The following is a 27,219-nucleotide window of genomic DNA, read 5'->3' as shown; positions in this document are numbered from 1 at the left end:
GGAGGTAATATTATGGAAGGATTTTCATACAAAAATGGAGATGTTGGCAAGTGAAATGTTTTGAAGACCACACTATTGATCCAGAGAGAAAATTTCAAGTCAAAAAAGTAAAGATCATTCTAGCACCATCTTCTTCCTCTCATGTAATTATTTAGCAAATACTGTCTAATTTTGCCCCATGTATATCCTAAACTCTTCCCTTTATATACAATATAACATGTAATATGAAATAGCTCTTTCTTGAAATAGCCTCTTACCTACTTCCCCCAACTTGAGCTTTGTAATTCTGATTTTGTAATCTTGAATCCATGTCACTAGAATAGCATTATCCTGCCACTGTTCTGCTTAAAATTCTTTGATGGTTACATTGCTCTCACAATAAAAGCCAAACTCCTGAATATGGTTTACAAAGCTTTGAATAATCTGGCTCCTGCCTGCCTTTCAACCAAATCTCACTCACCCTATGTTTCATTTTGGTTTTTAAGCTTCATTCACACTGGCCCTATTTAGTAGTTCTTCGAGTGCCCCTAGCTATTAGTCTCTATTTAGACCTTTCTAGGTCCTTTTTCTTATGTTTAGAGGTATTTTCTTTTACTCTTGGCCTTGATAACTATTATTCATTTTTCAAATCTCTACTTAAAGGTCATACTTTCCAAATCTCTACTTAAAGGCCTCCTATGATCCTCTGATCAAATTACGTTGTTGTTTAGTTGCTAAGTTGTGTCCGACTCTATGCGACCCTGTAGACTATTTGTAGCCCACCAGGCTCTTCTATCCATAGGATTCTCCAGGAAAGAATACTGGAGTGGGTTGGCATTTCCTTTCCAGGGGATCTTCCTGATCCAGGGATCAAACCTGCATCTCTTGCATTGGCAAGTGAGCCACCAGGGAAGCCCAAATAGGCCTTGAGTCACTAGCTATTTCAGGAAAATATTGAACATCAGAGCTTAAACAGAAAATAAGAACTCAGGAGAGACAACAAAGGGGAAAAAAATGCCAAAATTCAGAAAACCTATGCTTCTAAAAATAATATTATATGACAATCCCATAAGAGAGTGATGCTAGGAAAAGAAATACTGAAAGAAGAATTTCTTTCTTTGTATTTTATAAAAATACAAAGATGAGAACTTAATAAAACCTCACAGAAAGTATAACATAAAAAAAGAGATGGGGGAAAAAAAAAGGGAAAAAAAAAAAAAGAGAGATGGAAACTGAGGGTGGGGGGAAAGAGCAGATACAAACTACTATATATAAAGGAGACAAACAGCAAGGTATAGCCTAGGGGACTATATTCAATATCCTGTAGTAAAGCATAATGACAAGAATATGAAAAAAAATATGTGTATATATATGTATAACTGAGTCACTTCACTGTTTACCAGAAACTAACACAACATTGTGAATCAACTGTACTTCAATTAAAAAAAAATTATAGGGGTAGCACAAGAAATTTAAGATCTGAATTATGAGTGTTCAATCATTCAAAAAATTTAATGAGTTTGTATTATGTGTCAGACATGGTGGCAAGCACTGGACCTAAAAAGTGATCTATCAAATAGAGGAAAAGAGAAAACAATAGGGAACAAACCTTCAACAAAATAATAGTAGAAAATTACACAGAGTTTTAGTTCCAGAATGAGTGAGTATCTAGCCAAATGAAAAAAAAAAAAAAAATCAGTATGATAACCTCAACACGCAATATTAGAACATCACAAATAAATAATAAATGCAAAAAGCTTCCAAAGAATTTAAATACACCACTTAAAAGAATTAAGAACCTGAATTGGTTTTGGACTTCTCAATAACACCAGATACTAGAAGATTTTAGAAATCCTTGGAGCAATGCCTTCAAAAAGTTGAAGTCACTTGTTCAACCTAAATTGATATTTCTAGTCAAATTATCGATCAAATTATGAGGGTGAAATGAAAACATTTTTATTCATGCAGGGATTCAGAAAATATACTTTCTATTTACTTCTTTTGCATTCTTTCCTTGGTTGCTTTCTGCTTCAGAATAGTAAGAAAACAGGGCTTCTCTGGTGGTCTAGTGGTTAAGAAACTGCCTTGCAATGCAAGGGACACAGGTTAGATCCCTGGTTTGGGAAGATCCCACATGTCCCAGAGCAATTAAGCCAGTGCACTGCAACTACTGAGCCCACGTGCTGCAGTTACTGAAGCCTGTCCACTAGAACCTGCGCTCTACAACAAGAGAAGCCACTGCAATGAGAAGTCCCTGCACCGCAACGAAGAGTAGCCCCCACTCTTAGCAACCAGAAAAAGCCTGTGCACAGGAACAAAGAACTACTACAGTCAAAAAATAAAATAAATCTTAAAAAAAAATAGTAAAACCAAATCAAGAAAAAGGAAGGCAGGAGATCCAACAGACTAGGTATAGACAAGAATCCAAGGTATGCAAATACAGAAGAGAATCAAAATGAATTCAAAGGGGAGGAGTTAAGGGAATCAATGGGATGATCCTAAGGGAATCCACTGGATGACAATAAAGGGAAACTCTAAAATCTGTGTTACATCACACCTGGGGAAGAAGAACAGAGGATTAGAGGAGGGATGTCTCAGTTAAAAAACAAACCATAGCTACCTGATATGTCTGAAAAGAGATTACTGACAGATAAACAGAAAACTAACCAGTTCTCACTTAAGACAGTTTAACTTCATGGAAAAGAAAAGTTGTACAAGGAGTGAAATGTGACTACAGAGCTTGTCAACAAAAAATTTACATAGTTTCTAAGCAAACTGAATAATTAAATTGTGATATACTATGTATGGAGAATAAGGGAAGAGGGTTTAAAGTAAGACAAATCTTCAAATTCCCCAGTGAAAAGTCAATCATTACTAAAACTAGAATGAACTCTTGAAAAAAAGATTTTCAGAAGAGAAAGGATAGACATGGTAACTGAAAGAAAAAAAAAAAGATGATAGGGTCATGGGGTAAGAAAATTATATAGAAAATAAAATAAATGTAAGATATGAGTTCTAGAAGGAGAATATGGTGATGATGCAAAAACAACAGTTAAGACAGATTGCCAGAGTTGAAGAAAACTTAGTAATCAGATGGTTCCTTTCTGCGCTGAGCAGGATATAGGAGGAAAGAGTTTTAACTAGATGTATCTTGGTAGAATTTCTGAGGTTCAAAGAAAAAGAAAACTCCATATAAGTAATAACCCAATGAATCAGGTTGTATCCTACTCACGTGTTTGTGTTTGGTATTGCCCCAACAGTTCTCTAAAGTTTTAAATGAGTTACCAGTGTTGATGTTATCAGATTAAATACAGAAATCTGGATTTCTGGCTTTCCTTGAAGGACCAGATTATCAGGCAGCATTACGTCTGTGTTCTCATATGACAGCTGTCTCCTAGACTTAATAAGTGCTCACTCCTTTGAGACAAGGTATGGACTCTCTCTCATTATCTCCGAGTCCCACATGGATGCTAGGCCAGAGTTCCAGTTTCCCTGTACACCTGCAACATTCCTTTTCTTAATTTTTCTTTCATTCCTGAAAGGTTTTTGCTGGCTATGGAATTCTGGGTTGACAGTTCTTTACCAACAAAATACTGTTGCACTTTTGCCGATGTCCATGGTTTATGAAGAGAAATCCAGCTGTTCCACTCATTGTTTCCCTAAAAGTAATGCATTATTTTTACGATTCTTTCATTTTCTATGGTCCTTTTGGGACTTCAATGATATAACTATGAATCCCACATGTCCCTGAGTCATTCTTTTTCCTTTTTTTCTGGCAGCACTGTGCTGCTTGTGGAATGGTAGCTCCCTAACCAGGGATTGAACCTCGGCCCTCAGCAATGAGAGCACCTAATCCCAACCAACTACTGGATTGCCAAGCAATTCCCCTTGAGTCATTCTTTTTAAGTTTTTGATCTTTTTTTCTGTTATTCATATTGCATAACTTCTTTTGGTCTTTCTTCAAGTTCACTAATTTTCCTCTGTTATCTCCATTCTCCTGGTGAGTCTATCCAGTAAGTTTCAAAATTTTAGGCCACTGTATTTTTCAGTTGTAAAATTTTCATTTTATTTATTTTTATTTAATTTTTTATTCATTTTATTTTTCATTATACTTATTTTTAGCTGTGTTGGCTCTTTGTTGTTGCTTATGAGCTTTCTCTAGTTGCGGAGTGAGGGCTTCTCACTGCGGTGGCTTCTCCTGTTGCAGCACACAGGCTCATGGTCTCCAGAGTGCAGGCTTATCAGTTGTGGCACATGGGCTCAGTTGTCCTGAGGCATGTGGGATCTTCCTGGACCATGGATCTAACTGGTGTCGCTTACACTGCAAGGCAGATTCTTAACCTTCACCACCAGGGAAGCCCTACATTTCCTTAAATGTATGTTTTTTTTTCTTTTTTTGCTATTGAGTTAGGATTCTATATATATATTTTAGATATTAACTCCTTGTTTGATACATGATTTGCAAATATTTTCTCTCATTCAGTAGGCTGCTTTTCATTTTGCTTATTGCTTCCTTTTCCATACAGATTTTTAGTTTGATGTCATCCTATTTATTTTTGCTTTTGTTGTCTTGGCTTTGGTGTCGTATCCAAAAACTACAACACTGATGTCAAGGAGCTTTCCTTCTGTTTTCTAGAAGTTTTATGGCTTCAGGTCTCATATTCAAGTCTTTAATCCACATTAAGCTATTTCTGAGTAAGGTGTAACACAGTAGTCCAGTTTTTTCAACAGTACTTATTAAAGACAGTCCTTTGCCCGTTGTATATTTGTAAAGCAGTTATCCTCCAAATAAAAAAAAGTTAAAAAAAAAAATAAACCTGACTATAAGCTCTGAAAAAAAATGCCATTCACTGTAACTCTTCCCCTAAAGTGTTCAAAGTGAAGTGACAATTAATAGAACTAAAAAAAAAAAAAAAAAAAAAAGAGTAAGCCAAGACCCAGCAATTATATTCTTAGGCATACTTCCTTTATATTCTTAGGCATACTTCCTAGCCAATATCTTACATATGCAAATTTAGGTATGTACATATTATTATCTTAGAATTTTATGTTAATTATGTGATATATATATCCTGTTGTACATGTACTATATAAATAACTAATTTTTTTAAATAAAAAACTTAGTGGATAAGTTGAAGAGTCAAAAGGTCATCATAACTGAAGAATATATTGATGAATCAATACAAATTGATACAAATTTTTTTTTTTGCTCTCATCTTTGCATCTTTTTACATTTTGATTTTATTGGAGTATAGTTGATTTACAATGTTGTGTTAATTTCAGGTGTACAACAAAGTGACTCAGCAAAATGTATACATAGATGTATGTATACATCTATTCATTCTTTTTTAGATTCTTTTCTTTTTTTTTTTTTTAGATTCTTTTCTTATATAGGTTGTCACATAATACTGAGAAGAATTCCCTGCACTATACAGTGGGTCCTTGTTGGTTATCTATCTTATGTAGGGTAGTATCAAATTAAGGAATTAAAGGCAGCACAAATAGAAAAAGAGATGAAGAATTTAAAACATCAGAGGTGATCCAGATGTCTTATTGTCTGTTTAATAGGAGCTCAAGAGAGAAAAGAGGAAATGGTAGCAAGGAAATGTTTAAAGAGATGACTGCCAAGGATTTCCTCTCACCAGAAAAAGATAAATTCTTGGATTTAAAAATACAACCAGAAACAAAATATGGAGAAATAAAGGTAACCACACCTGAATGTATTACAGTAAAAATTTAGCCCCTTAGAGGAAAAGTTTATAAAGGAAAAACAATCAGACATCAAGAAGAAAACATAAAAGAGTATCTTCACAATAAAAAAATTTTCTTAGGTGGAACAAAAAGTACAGATAGTGTGATTCTGTTTATATATTATAAATCAGATTCAGAAATAGGCCAAGGAAGAATTTCCTACATAAGACCAAATAAGTGTGAAGCCCAAAACAGAAGACTGATAAATCTGATCAAAATTAAGAACTTTTGTTCACAAAAAGAAACCATAAAGAGCACTAAAAGATAACTCAGAGTGGAAGAAAACATTAGCAATTTTTAGAACATGGAATATACTCAATAAGCAAAATATATAAAGAACTCTTACACATCATTAAAAACACAGGCAATCCAACAGAAAAACAGGTAAGAAAGACTTGAACAGGCAATTAGCTAAAGAAGAATTTAAAAAAACCAATAATGATATGAAAATGTCTTCAAGCTCCTCAGTAAAAAGGGAAATGCAAACTAAAACCACACTGAAGTATCACTATATATGTTTAGCAATTGATAAAAATCAAAGTTTGACAATACATTAGGAAGCATATGCAACAATGGGAGCTCCTATATACTGCTGGTGGATTGTAATCTAGTATAGGCATTAAAGAAAAGTGGAGAACTTCTCTGGCGGCACAGTGGATAGGAATCCACCTGCCAATGCAGGGGACATGGGTTTAATCCCTGGTCAGGGAAGATTCCACATGCTGCAGAAAAGCTAAGCCATGCGTCACAACGACTGAGCCTGCACTCCAAGGGCCCAGGAGCTGCAGCTACTTAAGCCCATGCTTTCTAGAAGCCACTGCAATGAGAAGCCCACATAACACAATGAAAAGTAGCCCTTGCTCACCACAACTGGAGAAAGCCTGCACAAAGCAATGAAGACCCAGCACAGGCAAAAATAAGTAAGAGTATTAAAACAAAACCAAACCTGAGAACTTAAAAAAAAAGTTGAAAACTGGACAACTAAAGATATGATGCCATGTGATCCATTCATTTCTCTTCTATTCAAATCACATAGAAAATGTTCATAGTAGCAATTTTTAACTGTCAAAAAGTGGAAACAACCTAACTCCCTAAGTAGAACTGAAAAATAAACTGTAGTATATTGGTATAATTGAATAAATCAACTCTGACTATAAGAAATAATATGTATGTATGAATCTTAACAGCAAAATTATTAATAAAAAACAACAAACGAAAAAAACAAACAAACAAACGTATATATAGTACGATTCTATGTATATAAAATTCAAACTCAAAACGGAACTATATTGTTGTGGTGGCTCTCTTACTTGGTAAAAGCAAAAAGGGACACATACTATGGACATAGACAGATGTGCTGACAGTGTTGTAAGTTCTTAAAATCTGAGTGATGTTTCCATGTGAATTCATTTTATAACTGAATGTCTACCTATGGTTTGTTACCTTTCTGTATTTAAGATAATTTTCAATAAAAAGAATTAAAATATATTAAACTGTCTGCTAGGCATATCTATCTCTGAAGGTACAAGTGTATAGTTGGAGCAAAGAAATAGAAAGAGGCCCTGAAATACAAAGTATTAACATAAACCAGAACTTCCAACGAACAGGCAGATAAAACAACGATGACATAAGCAGCTGTTGAATAAATGGTGCTAAAATAAGCCATTAGGGGCAGGACAGAGGGGATTGAGTTGGACTCTCAATTTATAGTTTATTGTAAAAGAACTTTAAAATGGATTTAGATGTTATTAAAAACAGCAGAGGGGGCTCTGCCCATCCAGGCTGGCGGCGGGCCGAGGGGTGAGGACGCCATGAACGGGGCAGGGTGGGGCCCTCGCCGGCGGGCGCGTGTAGCGCCTCCTCTCCTTCAGCGCGACCCACCGCCTCCACCGCAAATCTCTTAGTAATGAAGAAAACTTGAAATTATTTGGGAAGTGCAACAACCCAAACGGCCATGGGCACAATTATAAAGGAGGCGATTATGAAGCTCCTTGATCTTAAGGATCTGGATCTAGATGTGTCGTATTTTGCAGACATTGTAAGCACAACAGAAAATGTAGCCGTATATATCTGCTTCCTGTGGGAGTTCTTTATAAAGTAAAAGTATATGAAACCGACAATAATATTGTAGTCTATAAAGGAGAATAACTCTTAGAGATTAATTTCCATCCATATTTGAAGATCTTTATCCCCTTGAACAATTAAGAAGTCATCACCTAACTGTTGCACTTCCACATTGTGTTCTGGAATCATTGTGAGTCCTCTTCTAGACTCAAATCTAATTTAAAACCAAGTTTGTAATGTATTCTGAGTATCATTTAAAGAGTCTTTCATCTATAGATTAAAATCACTTCAGCAAAAAAAAAAAAAAAGACAGCAGAGAGGCTTCCCTGGTGGCTCAGTGGTAAAGAATGTCTGCCACAGCAGGAGACACAGGTCTGATCCCTGATCCTGGAAGAGCCCACAATGCTGCAGAGCAACGAAGCCTGTGTGCCACAACCACTGAAACCTGCAAGCCCTGGAGCCTGTGCTCTACAAGAAAAGCCACTGCAATGAGAGGCCTGAGCACCGCAACCAGTGGGTAGCCCCCGCTAGCCACAACTGGAGAAAAGCCCAAGCAGCAATGATGACCCAGCATAGCCAAAAATAAATAAATAAATAAAATTATTTTAAAATATAGCAAAATAACTTTTTTAAAAGAACAAGATATCTATGAAATTTGTAGAGGTCAGTTAATTTTCTAAAATCAGAAACTGTAATAACCACAAAAGAGATGAGTGCAAACACATTAAAGCATACACTTAAAGATGCCAATCCAGGGATTTCCCTGACGGTCCAGGGGTTAAACATCCGCCTTGCAGGACATGGGAAGTCAGGTTTGATCCCTGGTTGGGGAGCTAAGATCCCACATGCCACAGAGCAACTAAGCCCACATGCCAGAACTACTGAGCTGGTGTGCTACAATGGAAGATTCCACAGGATGCAACAAGATTCTGAGTGCAGCGATTAAATAAATAAATAAATAAATATTTGTTTAAAAGATGCCAATCCAAATTGAAATTTATGAAGTACAAAACACCCCATGGAAATGGGTATATAATGTTTTTATTTTATAAAGTCCATAAAAATTGACTGAGGAGAATTAGAGAAGTAATAGATAAAAAGTGTAAAATATAGTAGTGAACATGTTAAAGACAGTAGCACCATGAAGGTGAAAATGTCCCCTCTCACTAGTACTCAGTCAAATGACACTGAAACAATCCAATGTACCAAGAAATCAGTGTAAAAGTTATTGGGGATGATAAAGCAGTCAAGTTATGTAAGGGAGACAACGTCCATGTTTTTTAGAATTACATATTGAGGTTATGTAAGGGTGAAGTGACAAGAGATCTTGCATTTGAAAATACTTGAATAACAACTGGGGGAGAAGAAGCACCAGCCTCCTGGCTGCTCCCCACACACAGCCAATGCATACCTGCCTGAGGCCCTTCAATGTTTGGCTTCCTCTGGAATGTTCTTCCTAGTAATCACATACAATGATTTACAGCTATACTTCTTCAGGTCTCTGTCCCAATATCAGCTTATTGGAAAGTTTCTTGTACCCTCTCACATAAAATAGCATCTCCACTTCTCCACTTACTCTTTTCAGCACTTACCATTATATATTCATTTATTTGTGTATCTCTCCCTGCAGCTGAGGGTAAACTCTGGGAATAGACATTCTGCATATTCTACTCACTGCTCTAATTTCAAGTGTTGAGAGTAGTGCTGGGCATGCAATAGGTATTCAATATACATATACTGATCTATCAACAGATAAATGGATAAAGATATGATACATACATACAATGGAATATTACTCAGCCATTAAAGAGAACAAAATAATGCTATTTGTAGTATCATGGCTGGACCTGAGGATTATCATACCAAGTGAAGTAAGTCAGACAGAGAAAGACAAAATTTCCTATAATATTGCTTATATGTGGAATCTAAAAAAAAAAAAAAATGATACAAATGAACTTATATACAAAACAGAAACAGACTCACAGGCTTAGAGAATGACTTATGATTACCAGGGGGGAAGGATAGGAAGGGGCAATGGACTGGGAGTTTGGGATTGACATGTATACCCTGCTATATTTAAAACAGATAACCAACAAGGACCTACTATACAGCACAGGGAACTCTGCTCAATATTCTGTAATAACCTAAATGGAAAAAGAATTTGAAAAAGATAGATACACATATATGTATAATGGAATCACTTTGCTGTACACATGAAACTAACACAACATTGTTAATCAACTATGCTTCAATGTAAAATAAAAATTTTTTTTTTAATTTTTATTTTAACTTTTTTTTTTTTAGACTTTACAATATTGTATTAGTTTTCCCAAATATCGAAATGAATCCACCACAGGTGTACCTGTGTTCCCCATCCTGAACTCTCCTCCCTCCTCCCTCCCCATACGCTCCCTCTGGGTCATCCCAGTGCACCAGCCCCAAGCATCCAGTATCGTGCATCGAACCTGGACTGGCGACTCGTTTCATACATGATATTACACGTTTCAATGCCATTCTCCCAAATCTCCCCACCCTCTCCCTCTCCCACAGAGTCCACAAGACTGATCTATATATCAGTGTCTCTTTTGCTGTCTCGTACACAGGGTTATTGTTACCATCTTTCTAAATTCCATATATATGCGTTAGTATACTATATTGGTGTTTTTCTTTCTGGCTTACTTCACTCTGTATAATAGGTTCCAGTTTCATCCATCTCATTAGAATTGATTCAAATGTATTCTTTTTAATGGCGGAGTAATACTCCATTGTATATATGTACCACAGCTTTCTTATCCATTCATCTGCTGATGGACATCTAGGTTGCTTCCATGTCCTGGCTATTATAAACAGTGCTGCGATGAACATTGGGGTACACGTGTCTCTTTCCCTTCTGGTTTCCTCAGTGTGTATGCCCAGCAGTGGGATTGCTGGGTCATAAGGCAGTTCTATTTCCAGTTTTTTAAGGAATCTCCACACTGTTCTCCATAGTGGCTGTACTAGTTTGCATTCCCACCAGCAGTGTAAGAAGGTTCCCTTTTCTCCACACCCTCTCCAGCATTTATTGCTTGTAGACTTTTGGATCGCAGCCATTCTGACTGGAAAAATTTCTTAAAAATCACACAAAACATATACTGAATGAAGGAATATGCTGTCTTGTTTTTTTTTTTCTTTCTTTTTTTCTTTATCTTTGTTAGCTCTAAGATCTCAATGGAAGCACAGATTCTTTTTTCAAGCACTCTAAACTCAATGACATGTATGCTCAAATCTCCCTCTTATGACAGCTATGTGGATCAACTCCTCTTCTACCTCTTTAGCCCCCGCTTTCTGCTGAGCTCCCTATTTTAACCTCTCTCATGCTTCTACATTTTATGAGTTATAAACAGTAAGCTATAAACTCTGAAACTGCTTATTCTTTATTTTTTTTTCTGGCTGTGCCAGCGGCTTGAGGGATCTTAGTTCCCTGACTAAGGATTGAACCTGTGCCCCCTACAGTGGAAGTGCAGAGTCCTAACCACTGGATTGCCAGGGAATTCCCACTTAACTCGTTTTTTAATCTTTCTGTACCTAGCAGAGTACTTCACACACATTAGAAAATCAGCAAATGTTCATTAAAAGTATGAATGAACCAATGAATGTATCTACTGTATCTTATAAGCTCTAGAGGAAGTGAGTCTTTAATAATGTAGAAAAAAATAGTATTTGAGGAGACAGTGATGCTCTTTGAAGACTAAGTACAAAAGAGGATGAGAAGCTGATAAGGAAGTAGATTCAAATTATGCATAGAAAGAAATATTATTAGAGAAGGTGGTGGAGGGCATCGGCTCATTAGAATTGGGACAGAAGCATAAGAGGAGACGAGCAGGCGGAGTGTGTTAAGTAAGGGGAAAAGGTAAGGTCCTTTGAAAGGTCATGCTGAAAAGGCTTACTTTTTGCACAACAGGCCTAAAGTTTTTAAGGGAAGCTTCCCAGACTGCATTTCAAAGGTGCAATCTCTCCAATGACTGATTGGGTCATCACCTGTCATGCCTCACTTACCTGGCCACTGGTCTCTTGTTAGTTCTCTGTCAACCAACCAGGGCTCCTTCCCTTGCTCCAAGAAGGAGATCACATCTGGTTTAGAAATAGAATGTCCTGCTTATAAAAGAAGTAAGGAGAGGTTTATGTTGAGAATGTCCCAGAATTCAAATCCAGTCCTTTCATTACTAAGAAAGAGTCAAAGGAAGATACATCAGATTTATGAAACATAATAGAGCACTTGAAACTTTCCTCACAACTCAGTGCAGCTTCCTCTTTCTAGCTCTACAAGATTAAAAATATTCCTCTGGGAAAAGGATGTAGATAGAAACGCAAATGGTTACTTGAAAAGTAGGTGAGTATAACACCAGAGGAAGTAGACTTTCTCAGGGCAGAATCTAAATTATTATGGATGTCCTTACCCATTGAAACCAGGTTGCTGTAATTCTCCAACATCACATCTCTGTATAAATCTCTCTGATCATCATTCAGGAATTCCCACTCCTCCTGAGAGAAGTCTATGGACACATCACTGAACATCACTGACTCCTGGAACAACAACCATGTTAAATTTTTAAAAATTAGGTTTGATTAATAAAAACATGTGTTTTTGTGAAGGAAAGAGAGAAGAAAAAAAGAAGAATTGAAAATAGCAAGCACACAGAGTGGAACTGAATGGGATGCCTCTGGAGGACTGTAAACAAATAAACAGGACTGAATCACTATGCTTCCAAGTCATTCTGTTTCCTCCAGGCAAAACTACCTGTGGATAGTTGGGCACTTCTGTTATCCAGCTAAGTCTGGGGAGGTACAAAATCCAGCCAAGGTGAGCTTCCCAATTCAATGAAGTAGTATATACAAACACTTTGCAAATGCTATGTTATGAATACATGTGAGTTTCTTTTCCAAAACAGCTAAGAGTATAATTTCAGAATAAGGGAAAAGAGAAGACATTAAAAGCATCCAGAGGAGAGCAGGCTGGATAAAAGCCATCAAGAATCACAGAGGCAATGGGGTTCTTAAGAAAACCACTAAAAATAAGAAATGGTAAGAACAATTCTTCAACATGCTGATGAAGAAATTCTGGGGACTTCCCTGGCAGTCCAATGGTTAAGACTCCATGCTGCCAACGCCCCCCAGAACCAGGAAGCACAAGTTCTATCCTCGGTTGGGGCACCAAATCTCACAGGCTGCCATGGCACGCCCCTCCACCCAAAAGAAAAGAAATTCTGACCTAGAATTCCATAACCAAATCGTCATTCTGTTGTAACAACTGAAAAAAGAAGCTTCCAGACATGAAAAGACTCAAGCACAATTTCTCAGGAAACTATCAGAGGTTGTTCTCCACCAAAATCAGAGAGTAAACCAGAGAAGAGGAAGACATGAGATTCAATAAATATGTAAATTAGCACAGGAAAACAGAGAAGGAAAATCCCAGGGAAAAAAGGGGAAGTCTTTGAGAAACAGCCTAGAGAGCAACAGACAAAATGGGAGCAGGGTGAAAAAGGGAACAGGGATGGAAGTTTCCATGTTCAAAGGAACTGATGTATTTGATCAGACGGAAAACATACTGACTTGCATGTGGCAGTGATTTGGAGATTTTGGATATAAATACATGGACAACTAAGCAAATGAGGGGAAAAAGCAATTAACCCCAGGAAAAATGAAAGGCTGTAACAGAATAAAGCCATGATCTGGCTCAGCAGTGAGGGATACTTGCAGTTGTGACAATGTGTACACTATCAATTTAACCAAAAATTGTGAGATAATAACAGGATCAGAGGAAATGAAGGGTGCAATATATGAGTATAATGTCCTTTCCATTCTGCAGTAAGTCAAAAGATAATGAGTAAAACTGATAATCAATATTCAAGAATTGAAGGCAGCTTTGGGAATGGAACTGGTAGAGGGGCCAGAATGAAATAGCCCTACTTTATTCGTGAACATGTACAAAATAACTTTAAAAAATATTTTATCTTAGAAAATTAAATTTGCATATAATCCAAGACTGATCCATTCCAATGTCACACTATTATAAACTATATAATAAGAGTTATTTCTTGTTAAACAAATTCTTTTTATAAGCATTTTTTTTTCACTGAATGTTTTGTAATATGGAAATAAATGACTTCTCCTTTGCTTTCGGACATTGAGGCTGTAAGTGATCTTTAAAGACCTTCCCAACGTTAGTCCAATTTTACCTAAAACTGCCCATTGCTCGATGTAAATACCCATTGTTCCTAAGCTACAGGAAATTGACAGAGCATGATCTAGCTTCACACAATGGCATTACTGAAGTCTATTTATCACGGATGATCTCGCGGGGTGTCAGAGTTTTACATAAGACTTTTATAACCACCAGTCATACCCCCAAACCTGAAGGGCTCATACATTAAGAGACCTTTCTGTGTATTAAGAATGACATCAGGGACTTCCCTGGTAGTCAGGTGGTTAAAGCTCGGTGCTCCCAACGCAGAGAGCACAAGTTCAATCCCTGGTCAGGGCACTAAGATCTCACATGCCAAGACAATAAAAATTAAAAAAAAAAAAAAAAAAGAATGACATCAAACAAAACCATCCCGTAAATTTTCTTCCTGGAAAATCTAGGTCTGTGGAAATGATAGGGCTTTTCCCTATGAGGTGCCTAATTATCCTACTCACCTCCATCCCATCAATCACTGTCAAAGAAAATTAGATTCATTAACTAATGGAAAACACATTTCTGTTCTGCCAAGATTTCTGACACAAATCTGACAGAAGATGGTGAAAGACTTATTAACTGAGATTGTAAACTTTATTTAAAAGAAGGAACTGTGGAGGGCACTGGGTTGTTTTAGGAGGAAATAAGGGTCAGGTTCCTGAAGGGGGACCATATTAACCAGTGCAAAAAAATTTTTTCCAAACCTAGTCTCCGTCAGATTGTTTTTACATTATGCAATTCACAGTATGTGGGAACAAATCAGGATTTATGCTGAAATCCGTAAGCAATTTTCTAATGGATTTTAATTTGATTAAGACTTCTTCAGAGAAACTTGGTATCTAACCCTTTAGCCCTTGAACAGTTACCTGTATCTAAGAGTATAAAAGATCTTTAACCAGATATTCTTTCCTTTTTTTTAATGATTATCTAACCACTTACATGTTTCTATAAATATGTCCACCAAGAGAGCAATTTTTGAATTGGCTTATTAGAGACCTTTTCTTTAGAGCAAGAGTAAGAGAACTTTGACACTGTGTATAACGGAACTGTCTGAAGGCTGCTGTTGTTTTAAAACACCAAAAAGCATCATGATAAGGAAAGCAAATATTTACATGTACTAGGCGTAAAAATGACTCTATCTGAGCAGAAAGAAACAGCATCTCACCTGAGCCATGGCTTTGATATTTGCAGAAAAGGACCAGTTCTTCTCTGGGCTCCTTTTTTGGAAAGAAGCAGAGCTGGAGAAGACAGAAAGAAGTTATACAAGATGCCACTTGCCTCACAGCTCCCAGTATGATCATTTCCCCTCTGCTTACTTCACACAAACACTGGAGGGATTTGTGAAAAGAATGGGCAAATCTCTAATTACCCCTACTCCAGAAACCTCAGGCTTTGACTACAACAGGACAGATTTGGACTACTTGATATAGCTTAGAGAATATAGCTTGTATATATACTCAAGCAGATTCTTTACCAGGTGAGCCACCAGGGAAGCCCTGTATATATACTCATATACACACAAAGATATACTTTTTAAAAATTACAAATTGCAGCATATTGTATACACTGTTATGTTGCTGTTGTTTAGTCACTAAGTCATATCTGACTCTTTTGTGTGCACATGGACTGTACCCCTCCAGCCTCCTCTGCCAATGGGATTTCCCAGGGAATATTAGAGTGGGTTGCCATTTCCTTCTCTAAGGGATCTTCTTGACCCAGGGATTGAATCTGAATCTCTTGCATTGGCAGGAGGATTCTTTACCATTGAGCCAACAGGGAAGCCCATACACTGTTAAACACATTGCTATTTTTACTTAAAAGTATCTTGGACCAGATCCCAACTAGTACATTCAAAGATACATAATTAATTCTCTTAGCTTACATTGGATTCTATTAAATGGATACACTTTAATTTATTCAACCAATTTGCTGCCAATTATCATTTGGGTCGTTTCCTGTCTTTCACTATAACAAACAATGCTATAGTAAATATCCTTGTACATATTAATATATCATTTTACCTGTATATGAATTCTGAATGATTAATTCCTAAAAGCTGGTCATATGCATTTTAATTTGGATATACATTGGTCAAACCGATTTTCAGTGATCTTGGATTGTACAATCAGGTCCCAAGTCCTGACCAAGAAACATTTGATTGATAAACCAGATCCTCTCATCTTGTCTAGTTTGAGAAATCTTTTGGGGTTAATGAATCTTGACTTAAGAAAACTGTAATCCAAAAAAAGCAAACAAAGTAATTTTACAGAATTTATAGTAATTTGGGGAAGATATTAAAATCAGCATAACAACAGAAAGGAAGTAAAATCACAGAAACAACATAGAAACGGACTAAATCCATATCACTGTTGCTTTACAATAGCTTTTGACTATAAGTATAGTAATAAAATTTGTGAAAACTGTATATTCTGTCCATTTCCTTTACTAATAGAAGCCTAAACTGTTTAGGGAGATAACTGAATTTGTGCTGCTGCTGCTGCTAAGTCGCTTCAGTCATGTCCAACTCTGTGCGACCCCATAGATGGCAGCCCACCAGGCTCCCCCATCCCTGGGATTCTCCAGGCAAGAACACTGGAGTGGGTTGCCATTTCCTTCTCCAATGCATCAAAGTGAAAAGTGAAAGCGAAGTTGCTCAGTCGTGTCTGACTCTTCGCAACCCCATGGACTGCAGCCCACCAGGCTCCTCCATCCATGGGACTTTCCAGGCAAGAGTACTGGAGTGGGGTGCCATTGCCTTCTCCGAACTGCATTTGTGACCGATGTCTAAATGCTTAAGAAAATTTGTGTCTGTTTATAGGTTCTAAGAATGTAATAAACTGAACACTATAAAAGTATACAGGGCAGTGAGCATTCCACTATGCATCAAGCTCCTGGATTATCAATTGTCAATAATTTCATGTAAAACTGACCACTCAGGAAATAATTTCATGGTATCACAGTATCAATTATTTAATAGCTACTTTTACCACTACCCCTAGTTACTCACGGCATTCCCCCACAGGTAAACAAATTCCAGACATGAAAACCAAAGTAATCCATAAATGCCTCTTCCTTAAAACCTGAAAGCATTCCTTTAACCTAAGTATTATTATTTACTAAGTTCTTAGTATTTTTCTCAACTGTACAGCCTATTATGTACCAGGTACTGTGCTAGACACTAAAGAATCAACAGCTATCCAGAAAGATTTGAAAAGAATTCCTTCTCCTATACTCCTCACTTTAAGTCCCCTTTTCTAGTCTGTCCTCCTGGCCTTTCCCTGATTATAAAGGGACTTCCTCAGGTGTTGTACCTGTCAAGCAGAATGGGCAGGAAACTTCTCATCTCAATAGCTTCATATAATGCTTGTCACATTCCCAACACTCTTCATCTTTTCCCCTAGATGGTAACCTCCCAGCCTGAATTCTTCCATCTGGAGGATCTGCTCCTCTCTTTTAAAGCCAATGATCTCTGTAGCCAAGACCACAGTATGCTTGCAACACAACCACACAGAGGGAAAGAGCACTGTCAAAAGATAACACTATAGAGAAGATCTCGCACTCTAATAAGTAGCTTAAAATTTGTGAGAATTTTGCACTCATCTAAATAATAAAGCTATCTTTTAATCAAAAATGTAATGTTTTAAATTATTTCCAGCATTATCCTGAAAATTTCCTGTATGCTAGGAATTGTACTTGTCTGTTAGTAATAGGGACCTGAAAAGCAGTTTAATTTTTCTTATACAATAAGAAAACAGAAGTAGTTAGTGACTGGCTTTGGCCCCCATGATTGTTTTAGACACAATATCTCTCATACAATTAAAGATTACCAGACATGCAAGGAGATAAAACAGAAAACAAGCAGAATCAAAGACAATTTAGATACTGGAGTAGGCAAACCATTTAAAATATTAATAGCTACAACTAAAATGTTGAAGACAACCAAGGAAAAGACAGGCAAATGGACGGATGATAAGTTGAAGAAACTAAACACAACTGAAATCCATAAAAAGGAATCAAATAGACTATCTATTTCAGCCAATTAAGAAATAAATAAGTTACTGCATGGTTTTGAGAAACCAGGATTACTGAACTCAGACAAGCCAACAAAAAATATTCACGTGAAGTACAAGAGAAAAAAAAAAAAATAACAGCAATAAGTGTAAAAGATATATGGAACAGTTAAAAGATCACCACACATGTAAGTGGAGTTTCAGAGGAGAAAACAGACTGGACAGGAATTAATATTTGAGTAAATTAATTAAAAATCCTAACAAGAGTTTCAAGAAGTTCAGCAAACAGAAGACTAATATACAAGAAGGTAAACAAAACAAACACACAAAAGCAAAACCACAACCAAGCAAATTGTTAGAGTCAAACTGTTGAAAACCAAAGAGAAAGGAAAATAATTCTTGACAGTACTTAAGAGGAATAAAAGACCTATTACCAACAGCGTGATGAAAAAGAGAGGGATAATACAAATGAACAAAATCAGTAATGAAAAGGGAATATCTTTACAGATGCCATTGACATTAAAAAGATAATTTGTTATTTTTGTTTAGTCCTAAGTCATGTCTGACTCTCTGTGATCTCATGGACTATAGCCCGCCAGGCTCCTCTGTCCATGGAATTCTCCAGGCAAGAATACTGGAGTCAGTTGCCATTCCCTTCTCCACAGGATCTTCCTGACCCAGGGATCAAAAAGAAAAACCATTTGACTTCTCTGATGGTCTAGTGGCTAAGACTATCTGCCCAATGCAGGGGGCCTAGGTTTGATCCCTGGTCAGAGAACTAGATCCCACATACCACAACTAAGACCTGGCACAATCAAACAAATAAATAAATATTTTTTTAAAAAACCATCTGATACTTACTAATTAAAAGGGGAAAAACAGTAATTTTACAAAGGAGAAACCAGGGAGAAATCACTCTAACCAAGTAACCTAAGTTAACACTACTAGTAATGAGATATCATATAGCTTCTGATATGACACATTGAGAAGAAGAAATTCTTTCTGTGATCTTTTTGCCAAAAAGGCATAGTCTAAATTTAGCCAAGAGGAAACAGCAGACAAATTCAAATTTAAAGACACTCAAAAAATAGGCCAAAGAACTAAACAGACATTTCTCCAAAGAAACATACAGATGGCTAACAAATACATGCATGAAAAGATGCTCAACATGACTCATTACCAGAGAAATGCAAATCAAAACCACAATGAGGTACCATTTCACACCAGTCAGAATGGCCACTGTCAAAAAGTCTACACACAATAAATGCTGGAGAGGGTGCGGAGAAACAGGAATCCTCTTACATTGTTGGTGGGAATGCAAACTAGTACATCCACTATGGAGAACAGTGTGGAGAGTCCTTAAAAACCTGGAAATAGAACTGCCATACGACCCAGCAATCCCACTGCTGGGCATACACACTGAGGAAACCAGAACTGAAAGACACGTGTACCCCAATGCTCATCACAGCACTATTTACTATAGCCAGGACATGGAAGCAACCTAGATATCCATTGGCAGACAAATGGATAAGAAAGTTGTGGTACATATACACAATGGAATATTACTCAGCCATTAAGAAGAATGCATTTGAATCAGTTCTAATGAGGTGGATGAAACTGGAGGCTATTATATAGAGTGAAGTAAGCCAGAAAGAAAAACACCAATACAGTATACTAACGCATATATATGGAATTTAGAAAGATGGTAACAATGACCCTATATGTGAGACAGCAAAAGAGACACAGATGCAAAGAACAGTCTTTTGGACTCTATGGGAGAAGGTGAGGGTGGGATGATTTGAGAGAGTAGTGTTGAAATGTGTATATTATCATATGTGAAGCAGATCACCGGTCCAGGTTTGATGCATGAGACAGGGTGCTCAGGGCTGCTGCACTGGGATGACCCAGAGGGATGGGATGGGGAGGGAGGTGGGAGGAGGGTTCTGGATGGGGAACACATGTGCGCCCGTGACTGATTCATGTTGATGTTTGGCGAAAACCACTACAATATTGTAAAGTAATTAGCCTCCAGTTAAAATAAATAATTTAACAAAAAAGACATTCAACAAAATAACTGGCCAGTGCTCTTCAAAAGTGTCACGGTCATAAAAGATAAGAAGGACAAAAGAACTATGTCAGATGGGAGGAATACTAATAAAACAAGACAACTAAATCAATCTGGGCATTTAGATAGGATTCTTTAACAGAGCAGGGCACTGATAAGACAATTAGCAAAATTTAAATAAAGCCTGTAAATTAGCAAAACTCATGTATCAGGGTAAATCTCCTGGTTCTCCTAATTGTACTGTGGAAACTTGAGTGAAGTGGAATCCTTCGCCTTATGCTTACAATGTAAAAATAAAAAGTTTCTTAAACATGAAAAAAAAAATTAAAAGGACCAGAGGACACTTTTAAAAACTGTGTATCTGAATGGCTAATAAAAATAGGAAAAGATGCTAAATAGCATAACACATCAGGGAAAACCAAATTAAAAACTGTGATGAAACTGCTATATATCCACCAGAATAGTTAAAAGATTGATAATTTCAAATAACAGACATGATGTAGAGCAACTGAAACTCTCATACATTACTGGATGGAGTGTAAATTGGTACAACATAAGATATTGGTAGTATCAATTAAACATATGCCTGCCAATGATCTAGGACTTCCCTGATGGCTCAGAGGGTAAAGAATCTGCCTGCAATGTGGGAGACCTGGGTCAGGAAGATTCCCCTGGTGAAGGGAATGGCTAAACACAGCATTATTCCTGACTGAAGAATTCCATGCACAGAGGAGGCTGGAGGGCTCCAGTGCATGGGGTCACCCAATGATCTAGCAATTCCACTCCTAAATGTTTACTCAAGAGACAAGCATTTATTTATTTTGATGATTATCTAGTTAGCTTGGTTTGTGCTGGATCTTTGCTTCTACGCGGGCTTTTCTCTAGTTGCAGCAAGTGGGAGCTACAGTCTAGTTGCAGTGCACAGTCTTACTGCAATGGCTTTCCTTGCTGCTGAGCACGGCTCTAGGCTGCTTGGGCTTCAGTAGTTGCAGTGCATGGGCTCAGCACTCGGGGCTGCCAGGGTCTTGAGCACAGGCTCTATAGTTGTGGCTTCGCTGCTCTCTGGCATGTGGGATCCTCCTGGTTGTTCTTTAGTTATTCAGTCATGTCTGACTCTTTGTGACTCCATGGACTGTAGCCCTCTAGGTCCCTCTGTCCATGGGATTTGCCAAGGCAAGAATATTGGAGTAGGTTGCCATTTCCTTCTCCACTCAGGATCTTTCCACTCAGGGATTGAACCTGCATCTCCTGCATTGCAGGCAAATTCTTTACCACTGGGCCAACAGGGAAGCCCTAAGAAGAGCATTTATGTGTTCCTCAAAACCACAGTAGAACGTTCATAGCAGCAACACAATTTGTAATAGCCACAAACTGGAAACTATTAAATGTCCCTGAACAGTGTAATCAGGGATGAAAATAGGAAGTCAAAAAATACCAGGAGTAGAGGCAAGTTTGGCCTTGGAGTACAGAATGAAGCAGGGCAAAGGCTAAGAGTTTTGCCAAGAGAACACACTGGTCATAGCAAACACCCTCTTCCAACAACACAAGAGAAGACTCTACACATGGACATCACCAGATGGTCAACACCTAAATCAGACTGATTATATTCTTTGCAGCCAAAAATGGAGACATTCTATACAGTAAGCAAAAACAAGACCAGGGGCTGACTGTGGCTCAGATCATGAACTCCTTATTGCAAAATTCAGACTTAAATTGAAATTAGGGAAAACCACTAGACCATTCAGGTATGACCTCAATCAAATCCCTTACAATTACACAGTGGAAGTGACAAATAGATTCAAAGGATTAGATCTGCTAGAGTGCTTGAAGAACTATGGATGGAGGTTCATGACATCATACAGGAGGCAGTGATCAACCATCCCCCAAAAAAAGTAATGCAAAAAGGTAAAATGGCTGTTTGAGGAGGCCTTACAAATAGCTGAGAAAAGAAGAGAAGCTAAAGGCAAAGGAGAAAAGAAAAAATATACCCATCTAAATGCAGAGTTCCAAAGAATAGCAGGAACTTATCTGCTTCCTCAGTGATCAATGCAAAGAAACAGAGAAAAACAATAGAATGGGAAAGATTAGAGATCTCTTCCAGAAAATTAGAGATGCCAAGGGGACATTTCATGCAAAGATGGTACAATAAAGGACAGAAAAAGTACGGACCTAACAGAAGTACAAGATATTAAGAAGAGGTGGCAAGAATACACAGTAGAACCATACAAAAAAGATCTTAACAACCCAGATAACCTTGATGGTGTGTTCACTCACCTAGAGCCAGACATCCTGGAATGTGAAGTCAAATGGGCCTTAGGAAGCATCACTATGAACAAAGCTAGTGGAAGTGAAGAAATTCCAGCTGAGCTATTTCAAATCCTAAAAGATGATGCTGTGAACTCAATAGGCCAGCAAATTTGGAAAACTCAGCAGTGGCCCCAGGACTAGAAAAGGTCAGTTTTCATTCCAATACCAAAGAAAGGCAATGCCAAAGAATGTTCAAACTACCGCACAATTGCACTCATCTCACACGCTAGCATATTAATGCTCAAAATTCTCCAAGAGAGGCTTCAACAGGACATAAATTGAGAACTTCCAGATGTTCAAGCTGGATTTAGAAAAGGCAGAGGAACCAGAGATCAAATTGCCAACATCCACTGGATCACAATAATAAGCAAGAGAGTTCCAGAAAAACATCTACCTCTGCTTTATTGACTATACCAAAGTCGTTCACTGTGTGGATAACAACAAACTGTGGAAAATTCTTCAAGAGATGGGAATACCAGACCACTTTACCTGCCTCCTGAGAAATCTGTATGCAGGTCAAGAAGGAACAGAACCAGACATGGAACAACGGACTGGTTCCAAATTGGGAAACGGGTTCATCAAGGCTGTATATTGTCACCCGGCTTATTTAACTTATATATGCAGAGTACATCATGCAAAATGCCAGGCTGGATGAAGCACAAGCTAGACTCAAGACTGCTGGAAGAAATATCAATAACCTCATATATGCAGATGACACCACCCTTATGGCAGAAAGCGAAGAGGAACTAAAGAGGAGAGTGAAAACGCTGGCTTAAAACTCAACATTCAAAATACTAAGATCATGGCATCTGGTCCCACCACTTCATGGCAAATAGATGGGGAAACAACGGAAACAGTGACAGACTTTCTTTTCTTTGGCTCCAAATCACTGCAGATGGTGACTGCAGCCATGAAATTAAAAGACTTTTGCTCCTTGGAAGAAAAGCTATAACAAACCTAGACAGCATTTTAAAAAGCAGATACATCACTTTGCTGACAAAGGTCCATCTAATCAAAGCTATGATGTTTCCAGTAGTCATGTATGGATATGACAGTTGGACCATAAAGAAAGCTGAGTGCTGAAGAATTGATGCTTTTGAACTGTGGTGCTGAAGAAGATTCTTGAGAATCCCTTGGACTACAAGGAGATCAAACCAGTCAATCCTAAAGGAAATCAATCCTGAATATGCACTGGAGGGACTGATGCTGAAGCTGAAGCTCCAATAATTTGGCCATCTGATGTGAAAAACTGATTCACTGGAAAAGACCCTGCTTCTGGGAAAGATTGAAGGCAGGAGAAGAAGAGGACGACAGTGGATGGATGGCATCACCAACTCGATGGACATGAGTTTGAGCAGGCTCTGGGAGTTGGTGATGGACAGGGAAGCCTGGCGTCCTGCAGTCCACGGGGTCACAAAGAGTCAGACATGACTGAGTAACTGAACTGAACAGTGGATTCAATAAATTGTAACATACCCCCAAATGTAATGAGAACTAAGTACAATTACACTCAACAACATAGATGAGCTTCATAGAAATAATGTGGAACAAAAGAAACCAGACACAAAGGAATACATGGTATATAAATCCATTTAAATATGAAATCCATGAATGGATCAAATTAATTAATGGTTATAGAATTCTGAATACTGATGTTGGGAGAGGAATATCTGGGAAGGGCATGAGGGAATCTTCTGGGATGCTGGCAAAATTCTTTACGATGATCTAGGAAACTGTTTTATGGCCATATACTTAAGATTTGTGCACTTATTGTATATATTCTATATATCATACTACTACTACTAAGTCACTTCAGTTGTGTCCGACTCTGTGTGACCCCACAGACGGCAGCCCACCAGGCTCCCCCGTCCCTGGGATTCTCCAGGCAAGAACACTGGAGTGGGTTGCCATTTCCTTCTCCACTATATATCATAAAAATGTTAAAAAACAAAAAAAACAAAAAACTATCAGAACCATGTTTTGGTAGGGACATGGAGCAATGAGATGTTTGAAACACTGATGTAAAGTATAAACATGGCACTCACTTTGGTAAATATCATGGCACTACTGGGAAAGTGGAAGATACATGATAACACTCCTAGAACTCCACTGGTGGGTAAACTCATGCATGGTAACCTATGTAAAAGAATGTTCATGGCAGCACAGTCTATAAAGTAAAAAAACTAGAAATAACGCAAATGTCCATCATTACTAGAAGGGATGAATAATAGCAGTTTAATGGATGGAATATCGCAAAGAAAACAAATGAACAACTATTAAAACATAATATGGGTAATTCTCAAAAACACAGTTGTACAAATAAAGTAAGAGATAAAAGACAGTATGGGGCATTCACATAAAGTTTAAAAATAGGGGAAAACTACTGTATAAAGCTTAAAGAGATATATATACATAAGTGAAAAAATTTCATACAGTTTTCCAGTCACACAAACATAATCACACAAATTTAAACCATCAGGGTGTCATACAGCTAAAGATAACCCACAACCCAAACACAGGGCCGCATACCCAGGGTCACATAGCACAATCACACTTTTCGCAAGAAGACAGTCACACCGGCACTGTCACGAGCACTGCACACATGCAAATGGCCGTACAGTCACAATCACACTCACCACAGATAAAATCACACAGTATCCACAGGTACCCCCACGTGTACTCTGCAGCCCATAGTCGCACAATCACACCCCTCTAAGGGGACAAACGCTATCACATTCACCGAGTCAAAAGCTACTCACATCCCCACATACAATAACGCAAGTGATTACACGCACATGACCAGGACGCATCCCGTCACATCGGCACAGTCACAGGTTCTCAGACAGTTAAGCAAACGGTTATCACTGGAACCTCACACACGCTCACTACCGGAAGAGCCAGACACAATCACGTGGTCATTCATCACTTACACCAACGCAAACACAATCACACAATTTCCAACTCACCTCTTCAGCGAGCGGTACAAGGCCTAAGCTCCGGCCCCGCCCTCTTCTCTGATTCCCTACTTCAGGTCTCTCAAGCTTCCTAAGAAGCTGAACCTTCCACAACAAGATAACACTAGCTGGTGCAGACCTGAGGGTCCCGCCAGCGCGTGACTTTGAGGCTGAACTCACGCGAGAATCACGTTCTTGCCGAGGAGTCCTCTGGGAAGTGTAGTCAGAGACATGCCTGTGCCTGACAAGATGGCTACGGGTCAACCGGATTTCTATCAGAGATCAGCTGCGGCCCCGCCTAAAGGGTTGCATCCCCCTCATCAAACCGCCCACCGGAGGCCTCACAGAGCCTGGCTCAGCCTCGGGCCGTGACTCCCAAGAAAGCCCACTGTGAAACGTTTAAAAATGGATTTTCCTACTATCCCCGGGAGTTGAACAGGCTCTGGAAGAAAAAAACTAGACCCCAAGCGGGGAGAAATAGCACAGCCGAGCCTTCTGGGAAATGTAGTTAGGGAGTAGGAAAAGCGAGCGGTGAATGGACCGTTTGAAATTGGTCTTAGCCTGCGCCTGGTCGCACCGTGGAGACTTCTGGGAGTGTCACTGCCCAAGGCGTGCGCAGGCTTCCTGGGTCGCCGTTTTGGCCTTTGTTCGGCCGTGAGTTTGGTTTAGGGGTTCCTCAGTGTAGAGAAATTGTGGGACCTCAACTTGTGAGACTCAGAACTAGTCTGGGAGGCCGAAGGGAAAGGGTGCCGGGAATCTGCAACGCGATTGGGGAGGTTGAAGGCGGAGGAATCCTAAACGTGAAACGGAGAGGAATTGCTGCTGCTGGGAAGGGGGCTGGTGTTATTCTGTGCTACTTAACTGATTTCTGTGTGGTTCGGGGAGTGAGGAGAAGGGGAGGCGGTGAGGTCACTCTGCAGGAGGCAAGTAATGAGAACTCGGGGTGTTTTTCATTCATAGTGTGTGGTGATATTAGGGAGAGGGAGAAACTGGATTCAGGATTTTGTGTGTCTATGTAACTGATAATTTCATTTAATATCACTGTATGTATGATTGTATCTTGGAAAATAATCTGAGCCTCATTGTAAAACGGTAACAAGAAGGGTAAATTTTCCTTGAAGTATTTTTGTCGTTATTGTTAAGGTTTGATGGAACAAAGGTTACATTACTGAGCTAATAAATGATTTAAAGCTTGACTTTCATGTAAAACCTGAAGTATCGATTATGGGTTAGAAATAAAAGTGATTTCTTTAGAAAGTCAGTTTGAAAGGGACTATTTTCCTTTCTTCTTCTTTTTTTTTTAAAGTAGAATGTTTGCTCTTGCTTACAGCCCAGACCCTGGGGTCAAAGAGCTGATTTGTGAAGTGTTGGACTAAGAAATAAAATTTGATGGGCAGTATCGGCCATTGAAAACAGAAGAGAAGTGAACTGTTGTTCAGTGGCTAAGTCCTGTCCAACTCTTTGCGACCGCATGGACTGCAGCACACTAGCCTCCTCTCTCCTTCACTATCTCCTGGAATTTGCTCAAAGTATTTCTTCTCAGTTTTTGGGAGGAGTTTGAGAAATATTGGCATTATTTCTTTAAATGCTTGGTAGAATTTTCCAGGAGTCTTTTCTCTATTTTTATCTAGGTGAAGTTCTATCAATTTTGCTTATTATTTTTTTTAACCAGCTCGTGATTTTGTTGATTCCCCTCCCCCCCCCCGCCCCCTTTTTTGGGGGGGCAGGGGGGGCGCTTTATTTACTGTCTTTATCTCCACTACTCTCGCCTGGAAAATCCCATGGACGGAGGAGCCTGGTGGGCTGCAGTCCATGGGGTCGCTAGGAGTCGGACACGACTGAGCGACTTCACTATCATAATTTCCTTCCTCCTGG

The 27,219-nt window shown here is 38.5% G+C and overlaps 1 protein-coding gene and 1 pseudogene across 17 annotated transcripts in view; one reads left to right on the top strand and one right to left on the bottom strand.

Moving 5' to 3' along the window:
* ZNF566 (zinc finger protein 566) overlaps positions 1–27,219 on the bottom strand; it is a 63,821-nt gene that overhangs the window by 15,459 nt on the left and 21,143 nt on the right. For 2 of the 17 annotated variants that reach the window (XR_015145814.1, XM_086352092.1), the window contains exons 1-4: positions 17,320–18,144; positions 15,174–15,246; positions 12,231–12,357; positions 11,830–11,928 (exon numbers count right to left, since the gene is read on the bottom strand). Coding sequence is in view for 12 of the 17 variants with exons in the window: in XM_086352092.1 (XP_086208218.1) it covers positions 11,830–11,928; positions 12,231–12,357; positions 15,174–15,246; positions 17,320–17,351 (331 nt within the window). In the remaining 5 variants the exon portion in view is untranslated. Of the gene's footprint in view, positions 1–11,829; positions 11,929–12,230; positions 12,358–15,173; positions 15,247–17,319; positions 18,145–25,185; positions 25,294–25,356; positions 25,480–27,219 lie in introns of those variants that run through there. The other 15 variants (XR_015145815.1, XM_086352093.1, XR_015145816.1 and 12 more) reach the window with 13 other exon arrangements.
* On the top strand, positions 7,542–7,878 carry LOC147353720 (6-pyruvoyl tetrahydrobiopterin synthase pseudogene; annotated as a pseudogene).

Source organism: Bos grunniens, chromosome 18 (genome assembly GCF_055505025.1).
Source record: "Bos grunniens cultivar Pamir isolate PY7600 chromosome 18, Bosgru_T2T1.0, whole genome shotgun sequence".
Taxonomy (NCBI): Eukaryota; Metazoa; Chordata; class Mammalia; order Artiodactyla; family Bovidae; genus Bos; species Bos grunniens.
The sequence above is the reverse complement of the archived record's forward strand: the minus strand, read 5'-3'. Positions and strand labels throughout refer to the sequence as shown.